The sequence below is a fragment of the Salvelinus alpinus genome, chromosome 2, assembly GCF_045679555.1.
Source record: "Salvelinus alpinus chromosome 2, SLU_Salpinus.1, whole genome shotgun sequence".
NCBI classification, from domain to species: Eukaryota; Metazoa; Chordata; class Actinopteri; order Salmoniformes; family Salmonidae; genus Salvelinus; species Salvelinus alpinus.
This window is the reverse complement of record NC_092087.1, coordinates 51,586,188-51,610,454: the sequence shown is the minus strand read 5'-3', so window position 1 is coordinate 51,610,454 and position 24,267 is coordinate 51,586,188. Positions and strand designations below refer to the sequence as shown.

The 24,267-nt window shown below is 42.1% G+C and overlaps 1 protein-coding gene across 4 annotated transcripts in view; it reads right to left on the bottom strand.

The window, feature by feature from the left end:
- slc2a9l2 (solute carrier family 2 member 9, like 2) overlaps positions 1-24,267 on the bottom strand; it is a 264,735-nt gene that overhangs the window by 193,103 nt on the left and 47,365 nt on the right. For all 4 annotated transcript variants that reach the window (XM_071384159.1, XM_071384136.1, XM_071384150.1 and 1 more), the window contains 2 exons: positions 17,022-17,146; positions 16,213-16,358 (listed from right to left, as the gene is read on the bottom strand). In XM_071384159.1, coding sequence (XP_071240260.1) covers positions 16,213-16,358; positions 17,022-17,146 — 271 coding nt within the window. The remainder of the gene's footprint in view (positions 1-16,212; positions 16,359-17,021; positions 17,147-24,267) is intronic.

Here is a 24,267-nt window from a genome sequence, read left to right as displayed (position 1 = left end):
GAGTGAAGGAGGCTTTGTTGCGAAATAGAAAGCCGACTCTAGATTTGATTTTGGATTGGAGATGTTTGATATGAGTCTGGAAGGAGAGTTTGCAGTCTAGCCAGACACCTAGGTACTTATAGATGTCCACATATTCTAGGTCGGAACCATCCAGGGTGGTGATGCTAGTCGGGCGTACGGGTGCAGGCAGCGACCGGTTGAAAAGCATGCATTTGGTTTTACTAGCGTTTAAGAGCAGTTGGAGGCCACGGAAGGAGTGTTGTATGGCATTGAAGCTCGTTTGGAGGTTAGATAGCACAGTGTCCAAGGAAGGGCCAGAAGTATACAGAATGGTGTCGTCTGCGTAGAGGTGGATCAGGGAATCGCCCGCAGCAAGAGCAACATCATTGACATATACAGAGAAAAGAGTCGGCCCGAGAATTGAACCCTGTGGTACCCCCATAGAGACTGCCAGAGGACCGGACAACATGCCCTCTGATTTGACACACTGAACTCTGTCTGCGAAGTAGTTGGTGAACCAGGCAAGGCAGTCATTAGAAAAACCGAGGCTACTGAGTCTGCCGATAAGAATATGGTGATTGACAGAGTCGAAAGCCTTGGCCAGGTCGATGAAGACGGCTGCACAGTACTGTCTTTTATCGATGGCGGTTATGATATCGTTTAGTACCTTGAGCGTGGCTGAGGTGCACCCGTGACCGGCTCGGAAACCGGATTGCACAGCGGAGAAGGTACGGTGGGATTCGAGATGGTCAGTGATCTGTTTGTTGACTTGGCTTTCGAAGACCTTAGATAGGCAGGGCAGGATGGATATAGGTCTGTAACAGTTTGCACAATAGATAACGATAACTTAGCTATATACACAGGTTACCAGTACCAAGTCTTATGGCTTAGGGGTAGAAGCTGTTCAGGCTCCTGTTGGTTCCAGACATGATGCATCTGAACATCTTCCCTTGCGGTAGCAGAGAGAACAGTCTATGACTTGGGTGGCTGGTCTTTGACAATCTTTAGGGCCTTCCTCCGACACCGCCTGGTATGAATGGCAGGGAGCTCCAGTGATGTAATGGGCCATACGCACTACCCTCTGTGGTGCCTTGCGGTCAGATGCCAACCAGTTACCATACCAAGCGGTGAAGCAGCCAGTCCAGATGCTCTCTATTGTGCAGCTGTAGAATTTTTTGAGAATCTGATGGCCAATGCCAAGTCTTTTCAGCATCTTGAGGAGAAAGAGACGTTGTTGTGCCCTCTTCACAACTGTGTTCGTGTGTGTGAACCATGTCAATTCCTTAGTGATGTGGACACCGAGGAACTTGAAACTCTCAACCAGCTCCACCACAGCCCCGTTGATGAAGATGGGGGCGTGCTCGGCCCTCTATTTCCTGTAGTCCACAAACAGCTCCTTTGTCTTGCTGACGTTGCAGAGGAAGGTGTCAAATCCCAGGGTCCTTAGCTTAGTGATGAGCTTTTGTCCAGATGGGAAAGGGCAGTGTGGCGTGCAATAGAGATTGCGTCATCTGTGGATCTGTTGAGGCAGTATGCGAATTGAAGTGGGCCCAGGTTGTCTGGGATGATGGTGTTGATGTAAGCCATGACCAGCCTTTCAAAGCATTTCATGAATACAGATTTGTGCTACAGGGCGATAGTCCTTCAGACAGGTTACTTTGGCGTTCTTGGGCACACCGACTATGGTGGTCTGCTTGCTACATGTATGTATTATAGACTGGATCAGGGAGAAGGTTGAAAATGTCAGTGAAGACAATATCGAGGCTACTTGGACGCTACTTGCAGCCTCTACACCATTTCTTGCCGTTTGGGGTTTTAGGCTGGGTTTCTGTACAGCACTTTGAGATATCAGCTGATGTACGAAGGGCTATATAAATACATTTTATTTGATTTAGTCAAGAACAAGGTACTGGAGCCTAACAGCATACCAGTCCTTTAGAAGGATGGTGGAATCAGGATATGTCGAGACTTTAAAGTCACAGATAAAGTCTGTATTGTCCGCTGAGCAGTATCCACTACCACACATTCGACAACCTTTTCACGGGCTTACCTGGGGGTCAAAATTGTTGCAAAATCCATCTCTACCAAGCCTACTTGCGGATGCATGTGGATAAAAAGTCAAAGGAGCTGCTGACTGTCGTGACACACAAGGAGCTCTTCAGGTATTGTGGTCTACCGTTTGAAATGCGCCAGCGATGTTGCAGAGAGCGATGGACCAGATTGTGAGAGGATTGCCAGGAGTACAATACTACCTAGATGACATCCTCGTTACTGGAAAAGATGAAGAGGACCTTATAGAGATTGAAGGACTACGGACTGCGTGTTTGTTAGGACAAATGTGCATTCCTCCAGTCATCAGTTGGATACCCTGGACACATCATCGATGCCACAGGCAGTCATGTCCCATATCATGCCTTCTGGTGAAGGGAAACCGATCGCTTTCACAACGAGGGGATTGAACGAACCATAAAAAAACTACGCAGATAGAAAAGGAAGCCCTAGGCATGGTGTTTGGAGTGTGTAGGTTTAACCGGTGTCTGTATGGGACTCGGAGGAAGTTGACCCTTCGTGCATAAGGGGTTCCCGAGTGGCACAGCTGTCTAAGGCACTGCATCTCAGTGCAAGAGGCATCACTACAATCCCTGGTTCAAATCCAGGCTGTACCACATCCGGCTGTGATTGGGAGTCCCATAGGGCGGCGCACAATTGACCCAGCGTCGTCCGGGTTTGGCCGGGATAGGCTGTCATTGTAAATAAGAATTTGCTCTTCACTGACTTGCCTAGTTAAATAAAAAAATATTTTAAAAATACAGATCATCGTCCGCTGACGAGCATCTTTGGACCACATACTGAGATTTTGTCACTTGATGCAAGCAAAATGCAAAGGTGGGCTTTGATGTTGTCAGCACACACCTATTGCATCACAGATGGACTTTCCAGGTTACCACTACCTGTGGTTAAACCAGACTCATGCCAAGTGGACATCTACTTCAGACGAAAGGGGAAAACATACCAGTCACTTCAACACAAGTGAAACAACCTGGTGTTATCTAAAGTGAGGTAAAGCCACAGGAGATGCTTGGGAACCTTTCCAGGAGAACTGAGCTGTCGGTACAGTCTGGTTGTCTGCTGTGGGGGAGGACAGTTATCATTCTGCCGTCGCTGAGGAAACCAGTGTTGCAACAGCTACACCCAGGTCACTGTGGAATGGTTTGCATTAAGAAAATCGCACAAAAGCTACTTCTGGTAGCCTGGATTGGATGGAAGCATTAAGAAAAAAGCTACCAAACAAATCTGCATGTCAGAAGATTAGCAACATACCTCAACTTGCACCTCTTCATCCATGGATTGGCCGGAGGAGGCGTGGTCGTGGATGTTTATTGTGGTCGTGGATGCTCATAGCAATCGGTCAGAGGTTACCATCATGTGGTCTACTACTGCAGAGAAAACCATCAAGAAGCTTGGTTTAGTCGGTTTGGATCATCACTCCAACTCGTTAGCGACAACGTACCGAAGCTGGAGTTCCAAGAAATGGACACGTTCCTACAGGTGAAATGTATACAGCACATCAGGACAGAACCATGTCATCCATCGAACAACAGGCGGGCAGAGAGGTTCGTACAAAAGCATCTTGGCGTCAATGGACACTGTACCAACGCTTGAACAGCTTCCTGCTATTCTACAAGAATGTGCCTCATGCAACCACCTGCATCGCTATTCTCATGCAACCACCTGCATCGCTATTCTCATGCAACCACCTGCATCGCTATTCTCATGCAACCACCTGCATCGCTATTCATGAAGAGAGAGCTACACTCACGATTCAACCTAATCAAACCTCCGAATGCAAAGGAGACAGTGTGACGTCAACAGGCGAGCCAAGTCAAATGTCGTGAACTGAGAGCAAAGGACAGAGCTTTCAAACCTGGAGAAATTGCCTTAACTAGGAACTACCTCAATGGACCAAAGTGGATTCCTGCTACAGTCATTGCTCAGACTGGTCCTGTGTCCTATACTGTCTAGACTCCAGTGGACCTCATCTGGAAAAGGCACGCAGATCAGTTACTGTTGAGTAAAGCAACCCGGACATAACCACCGACTGTAAGGGGTCCAGAAATGTTACTGCGTGTCACCCTGACACGGCAGTCGTCACCTAGGGGCTCACAGACACGTTCTCAGGACACTGCCTACACCTGTGTCAACGCAACAGTCTATAGACATTGTTATTGAGAGTCAGGTTGACCGACGTTTCCCTACGAGAGATAGGCGGACACCAAGACACTTGCACTTGTAGAACAGTTACTGTTGATCATAATGGGGGACATTTAAATAGGTGGGGAGGAGATGTTGTGTATTGGGGTTGTGCCGCAGAGCATCATGGGAGTTGTGTGTGTTGAGTTCAGCACATTCAGACACAGTAAATGGTTGAATTGATTCCGGTCTTCCATCTCATCATTATTGAATTGTTAAAGACGTGATTACGAAACCCATGAGACATAACATATGTCGTAACAGATAACTCACAATTCTTTTAAACCGCAAGGTAATTCAATGGGATACATACACCTAGCCATATCAAATTGGCCAACTGAGTGACCAATCAAGTCTCTCATACATCACAAGAGGTGGGATTTAATCAGATAGCGATTAAATGACGGGCTCTGCATCCATTACCTCCATTCTACTGAGACTTTTATAACAATAAGTTCCAATAATCTTACTCCAAGTAGGACTATTTTTATTTGAGGACACATGACCTGTTAGCATCCACAGTATTCACAAAGTTGTGGCCGTGGCTTTACATGTCAACAGTACAAGGCCTACTGCTGGTAAGAGTACCCATCAGCTACAATATCTGTTCATATGTATAGTACAACATCTTGAGGGCATTATAGTTCATTGGAGAATATTTATGGAGCTTGTGTTGAGCTTTTGGTCTGTGGTAAGCTTTTGGTCCAGGGAAGCTTAAACTAGCTAGAGGCTGCTCAAACTATCAGAATAACAAATGTGTTGAGGTAATCTCCAAAGACCCAGGGACAGTGCATCTATTTAAACCGTGTTTCTTCCCTTGAGTTTCTACGGCAAATAAAGAGCGCCTCCCAAACTAAATCAATTTCTGTGAGATAAAACTCACCCAGGAGTGCCGTTTGTAGCTCCAAGAAACCCACTGACCCCCTTCCTCAAACCCCCATCAGAGGAGAAACGGATGACTTTTTTACCAATGTGTCCAGGATCTCACTGTTTCTAATGCTACAAGGGGAGATTCCCTGGGGTAGAGAGAAAACCCATCATCACACCATCACCCCTTGCTGTAACAAATGTCAAACATTTTTGTCAATCTATTTCTTGCCCTTCTCCTGTAGGAGAAGAAATTGACAGTTGACTCAAGATAGCAAAGTCATATTTTTCCCTATTGAGGTGAATCCTGCAGTTATATTAACCTTGTACAACCATATGGGATGTAGAGCCCTGGGAGAGAGATTCATGTCATTTCGTGATTCTTCATCTATTCCAGGGGAACATGTATGTACAAATCTTTATTCCAGCCCAGTACTAAGACACCCGTCATTCATTACAGAAACCATGAGAGCATACATTGAATCTCTTCTGAAGTCGCCCTTGTACCATATCGCTAGGAGAGAAAATGACTGTCTGCCCGGTCATCTCCACTCCAGTCAAAACAATGCGTAGTCATAACTCTCGTCTGCCATAATATCACCCCAGCAAATGTACAACAACTGAATAATTAAACAAGCAATTAAAACTGCTAATGGCGTTACATTCGATTAGCAAGTACTGTATACCCATCCCTCGTGTGTGTGTGTGTGTGTGTGTGCGCGTCAAGTAGAAACGAACCTCAATTAAGGCTCGTTATTTCTATTGCAATTAGAGTTGCAACTACAGTCCTGCAATCATTTGCACTAGCTAGAGACCGTCGATATCCCTCTCCTCTCCCCTCTCTTTATACTGTGTCCCATCTCTCTCTACTTTTCTCTCTCTGCAATCAACCTGTGTTCATCTCAGAACAACGGTAGATGTTTGAGCTCCCTCTGCTCCTGCTGTTTGTGGCAGGATGTGCCTTGTGGGATCAGCTCCCATCACTCAACATTATCTTTATTATGTTATTAATAATAATAGAATTATATTATATTTATTGGTCTCTACGGAGTTCGGTAAATTAGCTTTTAGTTTTCTTGCACCTTATGTGGAACGATTTTCAACATCTTCTAAAATGTGATGTTTTGGTGCCTCTAGGGCAATTCAGAAAGCTAATTGAGGACCTTATTATTGATTAATGTGTTTGCTTTTATGACCATGTTTTTCGGTTAAATAAATACATCCGTTTACTCATAGGGTAGATTCAGTTTGAGGGAGGAAGGGAACAGCGGCTCGGAATCTAAACCCCCCAGGTATTCATTCACAAGCACACACACGCTCGAAATGTACACACATTCATACACACACACTATACAGATGTAGACATACTGTGATTTCGATGGCTGCTCAAATGCCTTCTAAACCCTGAATGCCGAAACCTTAAAGGGCCAGTGCAGTCAAAAACGTGTTTTCCCTGTGTTTTATATACTGTATATTTACACACTTTGAGGTTGAAATAATACTGTGAAATCGTGAAGAATTATGATAATGCCCTTTTAGTGTAAGAGCTGTTTGAAAAGACCTGAAATTTCAGCCTGTTTTGGTGGGATGGAGTTTTGGCCAGCCTGGGAACATCACCAGACTACTCCCGGACAGTCCTAGCAAAATTCTTGCTTGAGAAATTGCTATTACTCAACTCAGCAAATTGGATGCAGTCTATCACAGTGCCATCCGCTTCGTCACCAAAGCCCCATATACTACCCATCATTGCGACCTGTATGCTCTCGTTGGCTGGTCCTCGCTACATATTCGTCGCCAAACCCACTTGCTCCAGGTCATCTATAAGTCTTTGCTAGGTAAAGCTCCGCCTTATCTCAGCTCACTGGTCACCATAGCAACACCCACCCGTAGCACATGCTCAAGCAGGTATACTTCTTCCCTGGTCATCCCCAAAGCCAACACCTGCTTAGGCTGCCTTTCCTTCCAGTTCTCTGCTGCCAATGACTGGAACGAATTGCAAAAATCACTGAAGTTGGAAACTTATATCTCCCTCACTAACTTCAAGCATCGGCTGTCAGAGCAACTTACCGATCGCTGCAGCTTAACACAGCCCATCTGTAAATAGCCCATCCAACCAACTACCTACCTCATCCCCATATTTGTTTTTGTTTTTTCTGCTCTTTTGCACACCAGTATTTCTACTTGCACATCCTCATCTGCACATCTATCACTCCAGTGTTAATTGCTAAATCGTAATTACTTCGCCACTATGGCCCATTTATTGCCCTACCTCCTTACTTCATTTGCACACACTGTACACAGATTTACTATTGTGTTATTGACTGTACGTTTGTTTATTCCATGTGTAACTCTGTGTTGTTGTTTTTGTCGCACTGCTTTGCTTTATCTTGGCCAGGTCGCAGTTGTAAATGTGAACTTGTTCTCAACTGGCCTACCTGGTTAAATAAAGGTGAAATAAAAAATAAAAATAAATAGCTAAAAAGCATTTTTTCAAGGTTTTTGACTATTTTCAATCAAAACTTAATTGTTACCCAGAAATTATTTGATATTGAGATAAAGATCTCTGCATTGGACCTTTGAAGCACCCACACACACAGTAACCACATTGAGGACACCTAAGCACATACATTTAACACATGCGTACAGGCATTCACTTTATTATTCATGCAGACACACATGCACTGAGATACATTTCCCTTGAGAGGCTATTCCTAGCACCTATGGCATCCCTATATTTCAGGATCGCAACATCGATAGCAGATCACACTAGCGATATACACTGAGTATTCAAAACATGAACTGCTCTTTTCATGACAGACTGACCAGGTGAATCCAAGTGAAAGGTATGATCCCTTATTGATGTCACTTGATAAATCCACTTAAAATCAGTGGAGATGAAGGGGAGGAGAAAGGTTTGAGATAATTGAGACATGGACTGTGTGCCATTCAGCAAGACAAAAGATTTAAGTGCCTTTGAACGAGGTATGGTAGTAGTTGCCAGACGCACAAGTTTGCTGCTGGGTTTTTCACGATCAACAGTTTCACGTGTGTATCAAGAATGGTCCACCACCCAAAAGACATCCAGCCAACTTGTCCCAACTGTGGGAACCAGTAGAGTCAACATGGGCCAGCATTCCTGTGATGATTTGATTTACTGTAAACGTTCCAGGCATGTGATGAACCTGTCTCTCTGAAGGGTATTCAATGAAATGCTTGTTTACAGTTGCTACGCTGAAATAAACACGTTTCCATGCTGGGAGAAGGTCAGTGAACAGACGTAAAGGTTACCGTGATAGTAATTTGTCAAAGCGTATAAGTGCACACAGAGAGAAAGTGACTTTAGAGGCTACCTCCCTTCAAAGGGGTCTCAAGGGACCATAAGCCTGGTATCTGAATATCTAATGAAAGCCATGTAGAAATGCTAACAAACAGGATGGAGTCAAAAATGACAAGAGAAGCAACGTTTTTGGCAAAGGATAAAAAAATCCTGTAGGACATTAACTCTGTTTTACATATGCATGTAACTTTATTCATAAAGGTTGTCACAATGATGGAATGATGAATGAGATCAGCCAGTCCAAATTAAAATTTTAAAAAGTAATATCCGGCTTGCCAAGCGCTTCGCTTCACAACGCCTTTGATATATTAATGCCATAGCAGACTGAAAATGACCCAAAAAGAATATATTATATATATATATATATACAGTTGAAGTCGGAAGTTTACATACACTTAGGTTGGAGTCATTAAAACTCGTTCTTCAACCACTCCACAAATTTCTTGTTAACAAACTAGTTTTGGCAAGTCAGTTAGGACATCTACTTTGTGCATAACAAGTCATTTTTCCAACAATTGTTTACAGACAGATTAATTCACTTAATCACAATTCCAGTGGGTCAGAAGTTTACATACACTAAGTTGACTGTGCCTTTAAACAGCTTGGAAAATTCCAGAAAATTATGTCCTGGCTTTAGAAGCTTCTGGTAGGCTAATTGACATCATTTGAGTCAATTGGAGGTGTAGCTGTGGATGTATTTCAAGGCCTAACTTCAAACTCAGTGCCTCTTTGCTTGATATCATGGGAAAATCAAAGAAAATCAGCCAAGACCTCCACAAGTCCGTGGCGTGAAAAACAGTGAAAATAAATGGTAGTCTGGTTCATCCTTGGGAGCAATTTCCAAACGCCTGAAAGTACCACGTTCATACGTACAAACTATAGTATGCAAGTATGAACACCCTGGGACCACGCAGCCGTCATACCGCTCAGGAAGGAGACGCGTTCTGTCTCCTAGAGATGAACGTACTTTGGTGTGAAAAGTGCATATCACTCCCAGAACAACAGCAAAAGACCTTGTGAAGATGCTGGAGGAAACAAGTACAAATGTATCTATATCCACAGTAAAACGAGTCCTAAATCGACATAACCTGAAAGGCCGCTCAGCAAGGAAGAAGCCACTGCTCCAAAACTGGCATAAAAAAGCCAGACTATGGTTAGCAACTGCACATGGGGACAAAGTTTGTACTTTTTGGAGAAATGTCCTCTGGTCTGATGAAACAAAAATAGAATCCCAACCATGAAGCACGGGGGTGGCAGCATCATGTTGTGGGGGTGCTTTGCTGCAGGAGGGACTGGCGCACTTCACAAAATAGATGGCATCATGAGGCAGGAAAATTATGTGGATATATTGAAGCAACATCTCAAGACATCAGTCAGGAAGTTAAAGCTTGGTTGCAAATGGGTCTTCCAAATGGACATTGACCCCAAGCATACTTCCAAAGTTGTGACAAAATGGCTTAAGGACAACAAAGTCAAGGTATTGGAGTGGCCATCACAAAGATTTGACCTCAATCCTATAGAAAACGTATGGGCAGAACTTAAAAAGTGTGTGCGAGCAAGGAGGACTACCAACTTGACTCAGTTACACCAGCTCTGTCAGGAGGAATGGGCCAAAACTCACCCAACTTATTGTGGGAAGCTTGTGGAAGGCTACTCAAAACGTTTGACCCAAGTTAAACAATTTAAAGGCAATGCTACCAAATACTAATTGAGTGTATGTAAACTTCTGACCCACTGGGAATGTGATGAAAGAAATAAAAGCTGAAATAAATCATTCTCTACTATTATTCTGACATTTCACATTCTTAAAATAAAGTGGTGATCCTAACTGACCTAAAACAGGGAATTTTTACTAGGATTAAATGTCAGGAATTGTGAAAAACTGAGTTTAAATGTATTTGGCTAAGGTGTATGTAAACTTCCGACTTCAACTGTATATACAGTGGGGAGAACAAGTATTTGATACACTGCCGAGTTTGCAGGTTGTCCTACTTACAAAGCATGTAGAGGTCTGTAATTTTTATCATAGGTATACTTCAACTGTGAGAGACGGAATCTAAAACAAAAATCCAGAAAATCACATTGTATGATTTTTAAGTAATTAATTTGCATTTTATTGCATGACATAAGTATTTGATCACCTACCAACCAGTAAGAATTCCGGCTCTCACAGACCTGTTAGTTTTTCTTTAAGAAGCCCTCCTGTTCTCCACTCATTACCTGTATTACCTGCACCTGTTTGAACTCGTTACCTGTATAAAAGACACCTGTCCACACACTCAATCAAACAGACTCCAACCTCTCCACAATGGCCAAGACCAGAGAGCTGTGTAAGGACATCAGGGATAAAATTGTAGACCTGCACAAGGCTGGGATGGGCTACAGGAGAATAGGCAAGCAGCTTGGTGAGAAGGCAACAACTGTTGGCGCAATTATTAGAAAATGGAAGAAGTTCAAGATGACGGTCAATCACTGTCGGTCTGGGGCTCCATGCAAGATCTCACCTCGTGGGGCATCAATGATCATGAGGAAGGTGAGGGATCAGCCCAGAACTACACGGCAGGACCTGGTCAATGACCTGAAGAGAGCTGGGACCACAGTCTCAAAGAAAACCATTAGTAACACACTACGCCGTCATGGATTAAAATCCTGCAGCGCACGCAAGGTCCCCCTGCTCAAGCCAGCGCATGTCCAGGCCCGTCTGAAGTTTGCCAATGACCATCTGGATGATCCAGAGTAGGAATGGGAGAAGGTCATGTGGTCTGATGAGACAAAAATAGAGCTTTTTGGTCTAAACTCCACTCGCCGTGTTTGGAGGAATTAGAAGGATGAGTACAACCTCAAGAACACCACCCCAACCGTGAAGCATGGAGGTGGAAACATCATTCTTTGGGGATGCTTTTCTGCAAAGGGGACAGGACGACTGCACCGTATTGAGGGGAGGATGGATGGGGCCATGTATCGCGAGATCTTGGCCAACAACCTCCTTCCCTCAGTAAGAGCATTGACGATGGGTCGTGGCTGGGTCTTCCAGCATGACAACGACCCGAAACACACAGCCAGGGCAACTAAGGAGTGGCTCCGTAAGAAGCATCTCAAGGTCCTGGAGTGGCCTAGCCAGTCTCCAGACCTGAACCCAATAGAAAATCTTTGGAGGGAGCTGAAAGTCCGTATTGCCCAGCAACAGCCCTGAAACCTGAAGGATCTGGAGAAGGTCTGTATGGAGGAGTGGGCCAAAATCCCTGCTGCAGTGTGTGCAAACCTGGTCAAGAACTACAGGAAACGTATGATCTCTGTAATTGCAAACAAAGGTTTCTGTACCAAATATTAAGTTCTGCTTTTCTGATGTATCAAATACTTATGTCATGCAATAAAATGCTAATTAATTACTTAAAAATCATACAATGTGATTCTCTGGATTTTTGTTTTAGATTCCGTCTCTCACAGTTGAAGTGTACCTATGATAAAAATTACAGACCTCTACATGCTTTGTAAGTAGGAAAACCTGCAAAATCGGCAGTGTATCAAATACTTGTTCTCCCCACTGTATATATTTTTTAAAGATTATTCTTGCGTAATTGTCAGTCTATATATAGATACACACACACTACCGTTCAAAAGTTTGTGGTCACTTAGAAATGTCCATGTTACTGAAAGAAAAGTAATGTTTTTGTCAATTAAAATAACATCAAATTTATAAGAAATATAGTGTAAACATTGTTAATGTTGTAAATGACTATTGTAGCTGGAAAAAGCTGATTTTTTTATGGAATATCTACATAGGCGTACAGAGGCCCATTGTCAGCAACCATTACTTCTGTGTTCCAATGGCACGTTGTGTTAGCTAATCCAAGTTTATAATTTTAAAAGGCTTTTAGACATGAAAGTCAGTCAATCCAGGCTGTATCACATCCGGCCGTGATTGGGAGTCCCATAGGGCGGCACACAATTGGCCCAGCATCGTCCGGGTTTGGCCGGGGTAGGCCATCATTGTAAATAAAAATGTGTTCTTTAATGACTTTTAAAAAATACCGAAAATTCCTAGAACTTTAAAAGTTTCCTCAAGTGCAGTCGCAAAAACTATCATGCGATATGATGAAATTGGCTCTCATGAGGACCGCCACAGGAAAGGAAGACCCAGAGTTACCTCTGCTGGAGAGGATAAGTTAATTAGAGTTAACTGCACCTCAGATTGTAAAGCATTTATTTGGGCTTCAGAGTCCAAGTAACAGACACATCTCAACATCAACTGTTTAGAGGAGACTGGGTGAATCAGGCCTTCATGGTCAAATTGCTGCAAAGAAATCACTACTAAATGTCACCAATAAGAAGAAGAGACTTTATTGGGCCAAGAAACACGAGCGATGGACATAAGAGCGGTGGCAATCTATCCGTTGGTCGGATGAGTCCAATTTTAAGATTTTTGGTTTCAACCGCCGTGTCTTTGTGAGACACAGAGTAGGTGAACGTATGATCTCCGCATGTGTGGTTCCCACCGGAGGTGTGAGGGTGTGCTTTGCTGGTGACACTGTCTATGACGTATTTAGAATTCAAGGTACACTTAACCAGTATGGCTACCACAGCATTCTGCAGCAATATGCCATCCCATCTGCTTTACGTTTAGTGGGACTATCCATTTGTTTTTCAACAGGACAACGACCCAAAACACACTTCCAGGCTGTGTAAGGGCTATTTGACAAAGAAGGAGAGTGATGGTGCTGTATCAGATGGCGTGCCCTCCACAATCCCCCGACCTCAACCCAATTGAGACGGTTTGGGATGAGATGGACCGCAGAGTGAAGAAAAAAAGCAGCCAACAAGTGCTCAGCATATGTGGGAACTCCTTCAAGACTGTTGGAAAAGTATTCCTCATGAAGCTGGTTAGTGTGCAAAGCTGTCATCACGCAAAGGGTAGCTACTTTGCTGAATCTGAAATATAAAATATATTTTGATTTATTTAACACTTTCTGGGTTATTACATGATTCCATGTGTGTTATTCTATTTTGTTTGTTTTTACTCCTGTCCTTCCTCTACCCTCAACCTCTCCCATCTATTTCTGATGTCATCCAGTTTGATTTCTATTTGCCATATCTTTCAAACTGTGCTCTTTCACAAAAGTTCTTAACCTATGTATGTTTTACGGACACAGTATGTTTTACATAAGTTATCTTGTGGTTATTAGTCTCAACCTTCAGCTCAATCAAACCCTCCCATGTATCTCAACACCATCCATATTGGATTTATATTTGCCATATATTTTTCAACTGTGCTGTGATGTTTCACAAAGGTTCTGAACCTTTCCATTCTCATTGTTTCTTCAATTGAAAATAAATATTTTTGCTAAAAGTATTAAAATATTATTGATCGATTGACTATGACTTTTCTGTTCACCCAGTAGTGTTATCTGCAGGGTTAGCTCCAGGTAAATATTGCAATTATTCAGCCATTCCTGGACCTGTGACCAAAAGCAAGCTACATACTGTATGGACAGGACCAAAACAAATGATTCTGTCTCTTCGCAGCAAGAACAATCTTGTTGGTACATTCTTGTTGGTACATTCTGGTCCAATCTACTGAAAGATACTTTAGGAAGCATGAGTTTTTACTCACCGATGTAACAACACAGTGTGGTCAAAAACGTAGTTATAGTCAAGATCTGGTTAGCAATAAGTACAAACATAGTTCTGTTTTTGGGTTATTACATTTTTATTTCCGGATAACTTCTGAACAAACCACAATTAACTATTTCTCAACGTCATATGAAGGATCTACTCTGTGCTACTGAGTACGTATGCTAACTCGGTACTTAGCTCAAGCTCGCTAACATTAGCCACACCTCATGCTATTCAAGGACTTTGCGGCTGTGTTATCTAGTGGGAACAGCAGGCTCTGGTGCTTTCTTTCTGGGGGCTTAAAACGAAAGACAAAATCATACCTGTAGTTACTCGTCTGTTCTTTTTGTTTTATCAACTTTCAGTAGGTTCTCTGTGAAGTAGGCTACGGGAGTTTTGTAACGTTTTCCACCTTGGCTTAGTGCTAGTGTGCTAGCTGACTGACATCTGGAATCTATTTATTTTGGATTTCAGGCCCGGTGAATTGCCCGAACACCCATCGCTTTGATAGCCAACTCAGGCTGCACTCTTAAAAGTTTTACCATCGGATTGGCCCCAACCATCAGTCTGTAAATCTCTGCTCTCTCTTTGCTTTTAATCTGCGGTTATATTTTTGTTGTGTTATTTGTGTTCTAGCTAGTCTCCAGTAGTTGGGCTCTAGCTTTCCGACCATAACCGTGGTGGTTGGTTAGGCTGGCTAGGCTAATAGATAGTTGGCTAAATAGCTAGCTTTAGCTGGCTAGCTAGCTTGCTGGTTAAGATAACTGCATATACAGTAGTTAACATTTTTTGATAACTGGTTCGATGACGTTATGTATTTCCAAAACGTTGGTTTACTTTAATTGCAACTGGCTGAATCATTCAGTGCTAACGTAATGTTAGCAGGCTAGTAGTGCTAACGTTAGCAGGCTAATTGGCTAACAACCTTGTAAGTTGATTTGTAACAATAAATTCATAAAGTATTTGCTTGTAAGTTGGCTAAAAATGTAATTGAAACCAGTAGTCATGAGTGCAAACGATTTGGTTAAGTTTGAACTTATACGTTTGAAGTTTTTTCTGTTGGAGTTTACAGTATAGGGAATATGCCATATTACATCACACTCCGGAAAAACATTTTCCGACATGACTTGGGCCTTCTGATCAGGTCTATGTAATAACTCCAAAAATAGAAAAGTGAAGTGTAACTTTGCACTGGGACTTTTTATGCGTATACTAATGCAGCTCAGATAAAGTGGGGTGTTTCACCTGCCGCACTCTTTGATACTGGAAGAGAGTAAAGGGGAAAAAAGGATCCAGACATTTACTGTATTTATACCACACAGGAGAAATTAGCCAGATAGAAGGACAGAAAATCACAAGCCAATAGCCAGATAGAAAGCAACACAAGGGAATGGCTTGTGCAACAGAGGTGCAAGCTGTCATTAGCCATGGCCATTATCAGTACAATATTTTGGGTTGTAAGACACTCTGTTGTGCAATCCTACAGATAACCCGGCAGAATTTGGCAGATTAGTATTTCCTTGGGGCAAAGTTACCCATATTCATTTTAAATGCAGCGAAGGAGAGAATCACATTAGTGAATCAGGGTTGACTGAGAACTGTTGAGTGGGAGCGGAACATTTTACACCTATCTTCAAAACGTGGATTGGAAATATGATGAAGTACATGATCGGACTGCCGACTAGGGTATAACAAATTATGTCAAATACTCACAAATAATGAGCTGTCCTTTATTAAGCTTGACCGAGATGCAGGCTGGACATTTGTGTCTATTCCATTGATTTCATTGTACAGGGCAAGCTAAATCAAGTGAATCTCTCAAGTATTTGAAAGTAGAACTATTTTACGTACGTATTTCACACAGGTCTGCTGGGCTGGAGTGTCACTGGCCAAGGTAGGGTAAATGTGGTTGGGGAGGCTTACTAATTTGACTAGCCACATCCTGACATGAAATAATAACGCATACATGATGTAGAGATAAAACATGAGATTTGCCATGACAGTTCAAGTTTTGCTCTCATATCTCAAAGTTTGGATTTGACACTCACTAAACTCTTCAGTACGGTATCCACATCAGGACAGAATCACAATTACCGTCCTAATATGAGCACTGTATTGTGGAATCCGTCACCAACAGTACTAACCTGGCCCAGAAGTTCAGGAAGTCCCAGGACTTGTCCAGTGAACACCCCCAGACAGATGAGGATGGAGTTGAATTGGCCAATGGAGCCTCTCATGTGTCTGGGGGATATCTCGCCCAGATACATGGGCAGGGCGCTGAGAGCAATACCTGGAAACACAAGCCAACAAGTACAACATCGATGGATATTAAGTTCAATATGGACTGCATAGGATTTACTCTTTAAAAGGGATCAATTGTTGTGGGTTGAAAACCTCACCGTGTAAACACGCCTGAATAGTAAAAATACAAAACTGTCCTAGTCATTTAGCCATGCTGTATATACAAAACATCCTTCACATGAATTTCAATGGAATCTCAAAGTAAAAATTCTTTGAAATCAAGTGTAGATCAAAGATTATGTGTGGTTTCACAATGCCCATGAGAGGAATGCAGTGTTTTCAGAAAATATGTTGTGTTACAGCCTGAATTCAAACTGAATTTAATATCTCATACTTATGAATACTTACGTTAATTATATATTTCTGTATTTCAATTTCAATACATTTGCAAAAATGTCTAAAAACATGTTTTCACTTTGTCAATATGGGGTAATGTGTGTATATGGGTGAGAACACACCCTAATGAAACAATTGTATTGGGCTATTGGCACTGATGTAATCACTCAGCTTGTTCTATATACTTACTATAATTGTGAATAGTATGTCGTTGGTGAGTCATCTAAGAGTCTTGAGAATCTCCTGGTTGAGACTATTTTTAGATAGTTGGGGGATAATGGTCAGATTTCTCCAGCCTAGCAGAAAGAGCACTCACCAGAGTCCACCCCCATGACGAAACGACCGATGATGAGCATCTCGAAAGATCGAGCCTTCTCACCCAGGGCTAACAAAAGAGCAGCTATCACTGCAAAGCCGTTATTCAAGAGCAAGGTACCCTTCCTAAACAGAGAGAGAGACAGAGGGGGAAAGATCGAGATCAGGAAGAATGGAGGAGTTCTGAATAGCCACAGGTAGAATTTTCTACGGCGCACTTTTGTAATATTGAAACAGTATTTCTTATGCTAGAGGATAAAATGATTGGGTGAACTGATGAATACATCTTCTTTCCATAAGTCTATTAGTGAGACAGCCTGTACACTAGCTTCAAACTGCTCACTGCGCTTGATGTCCTTTGACATTGATTGAAAACGGCTTAGAAACTAATCCAGATTGCAGCTTTAATGAATTGACTACTTTATCATATTTAGGCACGTAACTTGGGGGGATGCATCATGACCCCCCCCCACAATATTATAAACAGGACATTTTGACCCCCTCAATAATATACCATGATGAGTATGATTGATTGTGAAGAAAAAATCCCACTGTAAAGCGCCAAGCTATTGGCTTTATGTGGTTTTGCAACAGTGATCCCCCAATCACAAATACACCGTTGGTTGCTCCCGGTCCCCAGAGGCAGCTGCCCGTTCCTGGTAAAGGGAAAAGGAGTTGAGGACGGCTTGTAAGAAGAATGGAGCAATGCGCAATTTCTCCTCTCTTTCCATTTTTATTGGTCTGCGATGTATTTCTTCAGTTCAGCAGCTTGCACTATGCGCTCTCTCTTTCTCTTTGTAGGGTTTGCTGAGAGGTAGCTAGGTAGCCTATTGGTAAGTGTGTTGGGCCAGTAACCGGAAGGTTGCTGGACTGAGTCCCCAAGCTGACAAAGTAAAAATCCGTCGTTCTGCCCTTGAGCAAGGCAGTTAACCCCCTGCTCCTGGGTGCTGTGGATGTCAATTATGGCAGCCCCCTGCACCCCCTTGGGTTAAATGCGGATGACTCATTTCAGTTGAATACATTCAGTTGGACAACTGACCAGGTATCCCCCTTTCCCTTATATTCACGAGCGCTCCAATGTACACTGAGTGTACCAAACATGAGGAACACCTTCCTAATATTGAGTTATTCCCCCCTTATTCCCCCCTTGCCCTCAGAACATACTCAATTCGTCAGGGCATGGACTCTACGAGGTGTCAAAAGTGTTCCACAGGGATGCTGGCCCATGTTGACTCCAACGCTTCCCATTGTTTTTTCAAGTTGGCTGGATGTCCTTTCGGTGGTGGACCATTGTTGATACCAACGGGAAACTATTAAGCATGAAAAACCCAGCAGCGTTGCAGTTCATGACACACGCCTATTACCATACCCCGTTTAAAGGCACTTAAGTATTTTGTCTTGCCCATTCACTCTCTGAATGGCACACACACAATCCATGTCTCAATTTTATCAATGCTTAAAAATCATTATTTAACCTGTCTTCCCCCCTTCATCTACACTGATTGAAGTGGATTTAACAAGTGACATCAATAACGGATTATAGCTTTCACCTGGATTCACCTGGTCAGTTTATCATGGAAAGAGCAGGTGTTCTTAATGTTTTGTTTTCTCAGTGTATAAATGTTTTAAAAGTTTAAAACGAGTAAAAGTTTATGAACATTTTATAAATGTACTCCTATGTTGTGTAACTAGTGAACTATTGGTGATGAGGTAAGATGTGTACAAATAGTTTTATACAGGGTGATGCAATGCAAGGTTGGCTATTTTAGCTAGGCTAATGTTAGCTAGCTAGCTAAGGTAGCACCAAAGCTAGCACAGTATCTGCAGTTTCAGATGAGCAGCACTCAGATAGTCAGTGTTCACCCTAGTGAATAAGTAGCTAGTGCCCTTAAAACTTCTTGACGCACGGATCCCTTTAGCGGGATCATTTTCGTAAACAACCGCTGAATTGCAGAGCGCCAAATTCAAAGAAAATTGCTAAAAATATTTATAATCATGAAATCACAAGTGCAATATAGCAAAACACAGCTTAGCTTGTTGTTAATCCACCTGTCGTGTCAGATTTTGAAAATATGCTTTACAGCGAAAGCAATCCAAGCGTTTGTGTGAGTTTATCAATCACTAGACAAAACATTAAGAACACCTAGCAGCAATGTAGATTGGTCACGAAAGCCAGAAAAGCAATACATTTAATTGCTTACCTGATGATCTTTGGCTGTTTGCACTCACGAGACTCCCAGTTACACAATAAATGTTCCTTTTGTTCGATAAAGATTATTTTTATATAAAAAAACTCAATTTGTTTGGCGCGTTATGTTCAGTATTCCACAGCCTTAGGCAGGTCATCAAGGCTTGACAAATTCCAAAAAGTATCCGTAAAGTTCGTAAAATCATGTCAAACATTTTTAGTAATCAATCCTCAGGTTGTTTTTAACATCAATAATCGATAATATTTCAACCGGACCGGATTTTTCCAAACATAACAATTCTGCCCCCTAGCTTCAAGAGGATTTATGGAGGTGCCAACACCAAAGAGAAGAAAAGTGCACAATGATATTTTTAGCGGAGTGCAGAGAACTGTAAGTAAATGAATGAAGGGCTACATAGCTAGCTACCTACACTTTTAAAATCCTAATAGACTGGTGATATGTATTCAGCTAGCTACAGTAGCTATACATACAGTGCCTTCAGAAAGTATTCACACGCCTTGACTTTTTCAAAATGTTGTTGTGTTACAAAGTAGGATTAAAAGGGATTTAATTGTCCTTTTTTGTCAACACAAAATACTCTGTCAACGTGCCAGAAAAATTCAAACATTTGCAAAAAATATATGAAAAACAAATATATTTTGATTAGATAAGTATTTAACCCTCTCAGTCAATACATGTTACAATCATCTTTAGCAGTGATTTCATCTGTGAGTCTTTATGGGTAAGTCTCTAAGAGCTTCCCACACCTGGATTGTGCAACATTGGCCCATTATTCATTTAAAAACTCTTCAAGCTCTGTCAAATTGTTTGTCGATCATCGCTAGACAACTATTTTAAAGTCTTGACCAACAGTTTTTAGGTAGATTTAAATAAAAACTGTAACTCGGCAACTCAGGAACATTCACTAACTTCTTGGTAAGCAACTCCAGTGTGGCTCAGTTGTTAGAGCATGGTGCTTGCAATGCAAGGGTTGTGGGTTCGATTCCCATTGGGGAACATTGAGTAAAAATAAAGTATGAAATGTGCAGTATGCACTCAATACTGTACAGTAAGTCTCGCTGGATAAGGGTGTCTGCTAAATGACTAAAATGTGAAGTGAATTCGGAAAGTACTCGGTCCCCCTGAAATTTTTATCTAAAACTGATTACACTCTTTTTTTCCCTCATCCATCTAGAAAATACCCCATGATGAAAAAGCAAAAACAGGGTTTTTAGGAATTTTACCAAAAGCTTCTTTTTTTTTTTATACAACCGGGATATAACATTTACATAAGTATTCAGACCCTTTACTCAGTACTTTGTTGAAGAACCTTTGGCAGCGATTACAGCCTTGAGTCTTCTTGGGTATAACGCTACAGGCTTTCCCACACATGTATCTGGGGAGTTTCACCAATTATTCTCTGCAGATCATCTCAAGCTGTGTTAGGTTGGATGGGGAGCGACGTTGCACAGCTATTTTAAGGTCTCTCCAGAGATGTTCAATCGGCTTCAAGTTCGGGCTCTGACTGAGCCACTCAAGGACATTGAGACTTGTCCCGAAGCCACTCCTGTGTTGTCTTGGCTGTTTGCTTAGGGTCGTTGTCCTATTGGAAGGTGAAACTTCGCCCCAGTCTGAGGTCCTGAGTGCTCGAGCAGGTTTTCATCAAGGATCTCTCTGTACATTCCTCCGTTAATCTTCCCCTCAATCCTGACTAATCTCCCAGTCCCTGCCGCTGAAAAACATCCCCACAGCATGATGCTGCCACCACCATGCTTCACCGTAGGGATGGCGCCAGGTTTCCTCCAGATGTGACGCCTGGCATTCAGGCCAAAGAGTTCAATCTTGGTTTCATCAGACCAGAGAATCTTGTTTCTCATGGTCTCCTGAGTAGTGCAGCGGTCTAAGGCACTGCATCTCAGTGCTAGAGGTGTCACTACAGACCCTGGTTCAATTCCAGGCTGTATCACAACCGGCTGTGATTAGGAGTCCCATAGGGCGGCGCACAACTGGCCCAGCATCGTTCGGGTTAGGCCATCATTGTAAATAAGATTTGTTCTTTACTGACTTGCCTTGTTAAATAAAAATAAAAAAATATTAATTTAGGTGCCTTTTGGCAAACTCCAAGCGGGCTGTCATGTGCCTTTTACTGAGGAGTGGCTTCCATCTGGCAACTCTACCATAAAGGCCTGAATGGTTGAGTGATGCAAAGATGGTAGTCCTTCTGAAAGGTTCTCCCATCTCCAGAGGAAATCTGGAGCTGTGTCAGAGTGACCATCGCGTTCTTGGTCACCTCCCTGACCAAGGCCCTTCTCCCCCGATTGCTCCGTTTGGCCGGGCGGCCAGCTATAGGAAGAGTCTTGGTGGTCCAAACTTCTTCCATTTAAGAATGATGGAGGCCACTGTGTTCATGGGGACCTTCAATGCTGCAGACATTTTTTTGGTTCCCTTCTCCAGATCTGTACCTCGACACAATCCTGTCCTGAAGCTCTACGGACCATTCCTTCAACCTCATGGCTTGGTTTTTGCTCTGACAACTGTGGGACCTTATATAGACAGGTGTGTGCCTTTCCAAATCATGTCCAATCAAGTTGTAGACACTCAAGGATGATCAATGGAAACAGGATGCACCTGCAAAGGGTCTGAATACTTATGTAAATAAGGTATTTCTGTTTTGCAAATATTCAACAACAACAAAGAAAAATGTGCTTTGTCATTATGGGATATTGTGTGTAGATTGATGAGATTTTTATTTTATTTAATCCATTTTAGAATAAGGCTGTAACGTAACAAAATGTGGAAAGGGGAAAGGGGTCTGAATACTTTCCGAATGCACTGTAGATTTGGCCTTTGCTTTATCGTGGCCAGGTCGCAGTTGTAAATGAGAACTTGTTCTCAACTGGCCTACCTGGTTAAATAAAATTTTATGCAACCATCACCATGCTTGAAAATATTGACACTGGTACTCAGTAATGTGTTGTATTGGATTTGCACAATAATATTACACTTTGTATTGAGGACAAAAAGTTAATTGCTTTGCCACATTTTTTGCAGTATTACTTTAGTGCCTTGTTGCAAACAGCATGCATGTTTTGGGAATATTTTTATTCTCTACCGGCTTCCTTCTTTTCACTCTATCAATTAGGTTAATATTGTGGAGTAACTACAATGTTGTTGATCCATCCTCAGTTTTATCCTGTCACAGCCATTAAACTCTGTAACTATTTTAAAGTCACCATTGGCCTCTTGGTGAAATCCATGAGCAGTTTCCTTCCCCCCCGGTAACTGAATTAAGAAGGACGTCTGTATCTTTGTAGTGACTGGGTGTATTGTTACACCATCCAAAGTGTAATTAATAACTTCACCATGCTCAAAGGGATATTCAATGTCTGCTTTTTTTATTTTTACCCATCTACCAATAGGTGCCCTTCTTTGCGAGGCATTGGAAAACCTCTCTGGTCTTTGTGGATGAATCTGTGTTTGAAATGCACTGCTCGACTGAGGGATCTTACAGATAATTGTATGTGTGGGGTACAGAGATTAGGTAGTCATTCAAAAATCATGTTAAACAGTATTATTGCACACAGAGTCCATGCAACTTATTATGTGACTTGTTAAGCAACTTTTTACTCCTGAATGTATTTAGGCTTGCTATAGACCAAGACATTTCAGCTTTTAAAAAATTACAAATTTGAAACATTTCGAAAAACATAATTCCACTTTAACATTATGAGGTATTGTCTGTAGACTAGTGACAAAACAAATCTAAATTTCATACATTTTTTAATTCAGGATGTAACGCTACAAAATGTTGAAAAAGTCAAGGAGTGTGAAAACTTTCTGAAAGCCAGTCAGTAAATACATCATTTAGCTAATAAAAGCAGAATAAATGTAATGTTAATAAGCTAAGCCCATCATTGTTAAGGCCAGCCATTTGTCATATGATAATGGGTCAAAGACAGTCAGTGGAGAGAGCTATACAGAGAGAGAGCACCGTTCATGTTGAGGCAGGGAGAGGAAAAATAGATAATCAGGTGAGAATAGGAGTTATAAGGCACTATCAGTTCAACTCCTCGTCTTTGCTGACTGTAGCCCAAGTGTTGTAACAAAACAGTTGTTGCCTGCATTTTGATTTAATTTGGTTGTCATGGCAGGGGTCAGGGACAGACAGTAGAGAGAGAGGGAGCACCGCCCATGTTGAGGCAGGGAGAGGACGAACAGGTCAGAATTTGGGATTTGAGTTTATAAGGCAGTCTGGTAAAGCACTTTGCACAGCAATTTACGTTGCACACAAATTGTAACTATCAGTTGCGGCAGGGAGAAGACAAACAGGTCATCAGGTGAGAATATCGAATGTAGTGTTGAGGAAACAATGGTGAACACACACATTGGAGTATTTAAGTGTAGTCTTAAGACATGTCTTGTAGCTGTACTATTGTATAAGTTTCCTAATATTTTGGCAAAAGAAAGGCCCTTCTATTTTGGCGATAGAAATTAAGACAATGTTTGTTGTCATGTTTTTTGTATGGGACTGAGCCACAAGTCAGGGGCCAGTTGAGCACAGATGACAGGGACAGAGCCACGGGACAGGTAGAAGATATCAACATCAGCACCAGCACAAACAAATCAACCACATCCCAAGTTTATTGTTATCCAGAAACAAGCCGACAGAGTTATGCCATTTCAAGATTTCCCCTGGCTGTGTTACAGTGCCTCTTTGAAGTGGGTTTTATGCTTCCATTGCACCAAGTACTTTCTTAATAAGAGGTCACCCTTTGGCACAAAATCAGACCCTGCATTTGTCAACACTGGCTTTAGAAATTGGAAGAATCTACTGAAAAGTTTTAATCTCATGCTAAAAGTCATTCCTATTGCCACTCAGTTACAGTGACTGCACAATAATCAAACCCTGTGGACTCAGTTATCTACTTATACTTATTTAGCCAGACAACAAGAGGAAGCAATACATTGTCTACTGAAGATAGTAGGTTCAGTCAAGTACCTAGTAAGACAGGGTGAGGCCTTAAGAGGTCACGAGGAAGAAAGCAGAAATCTTTACAA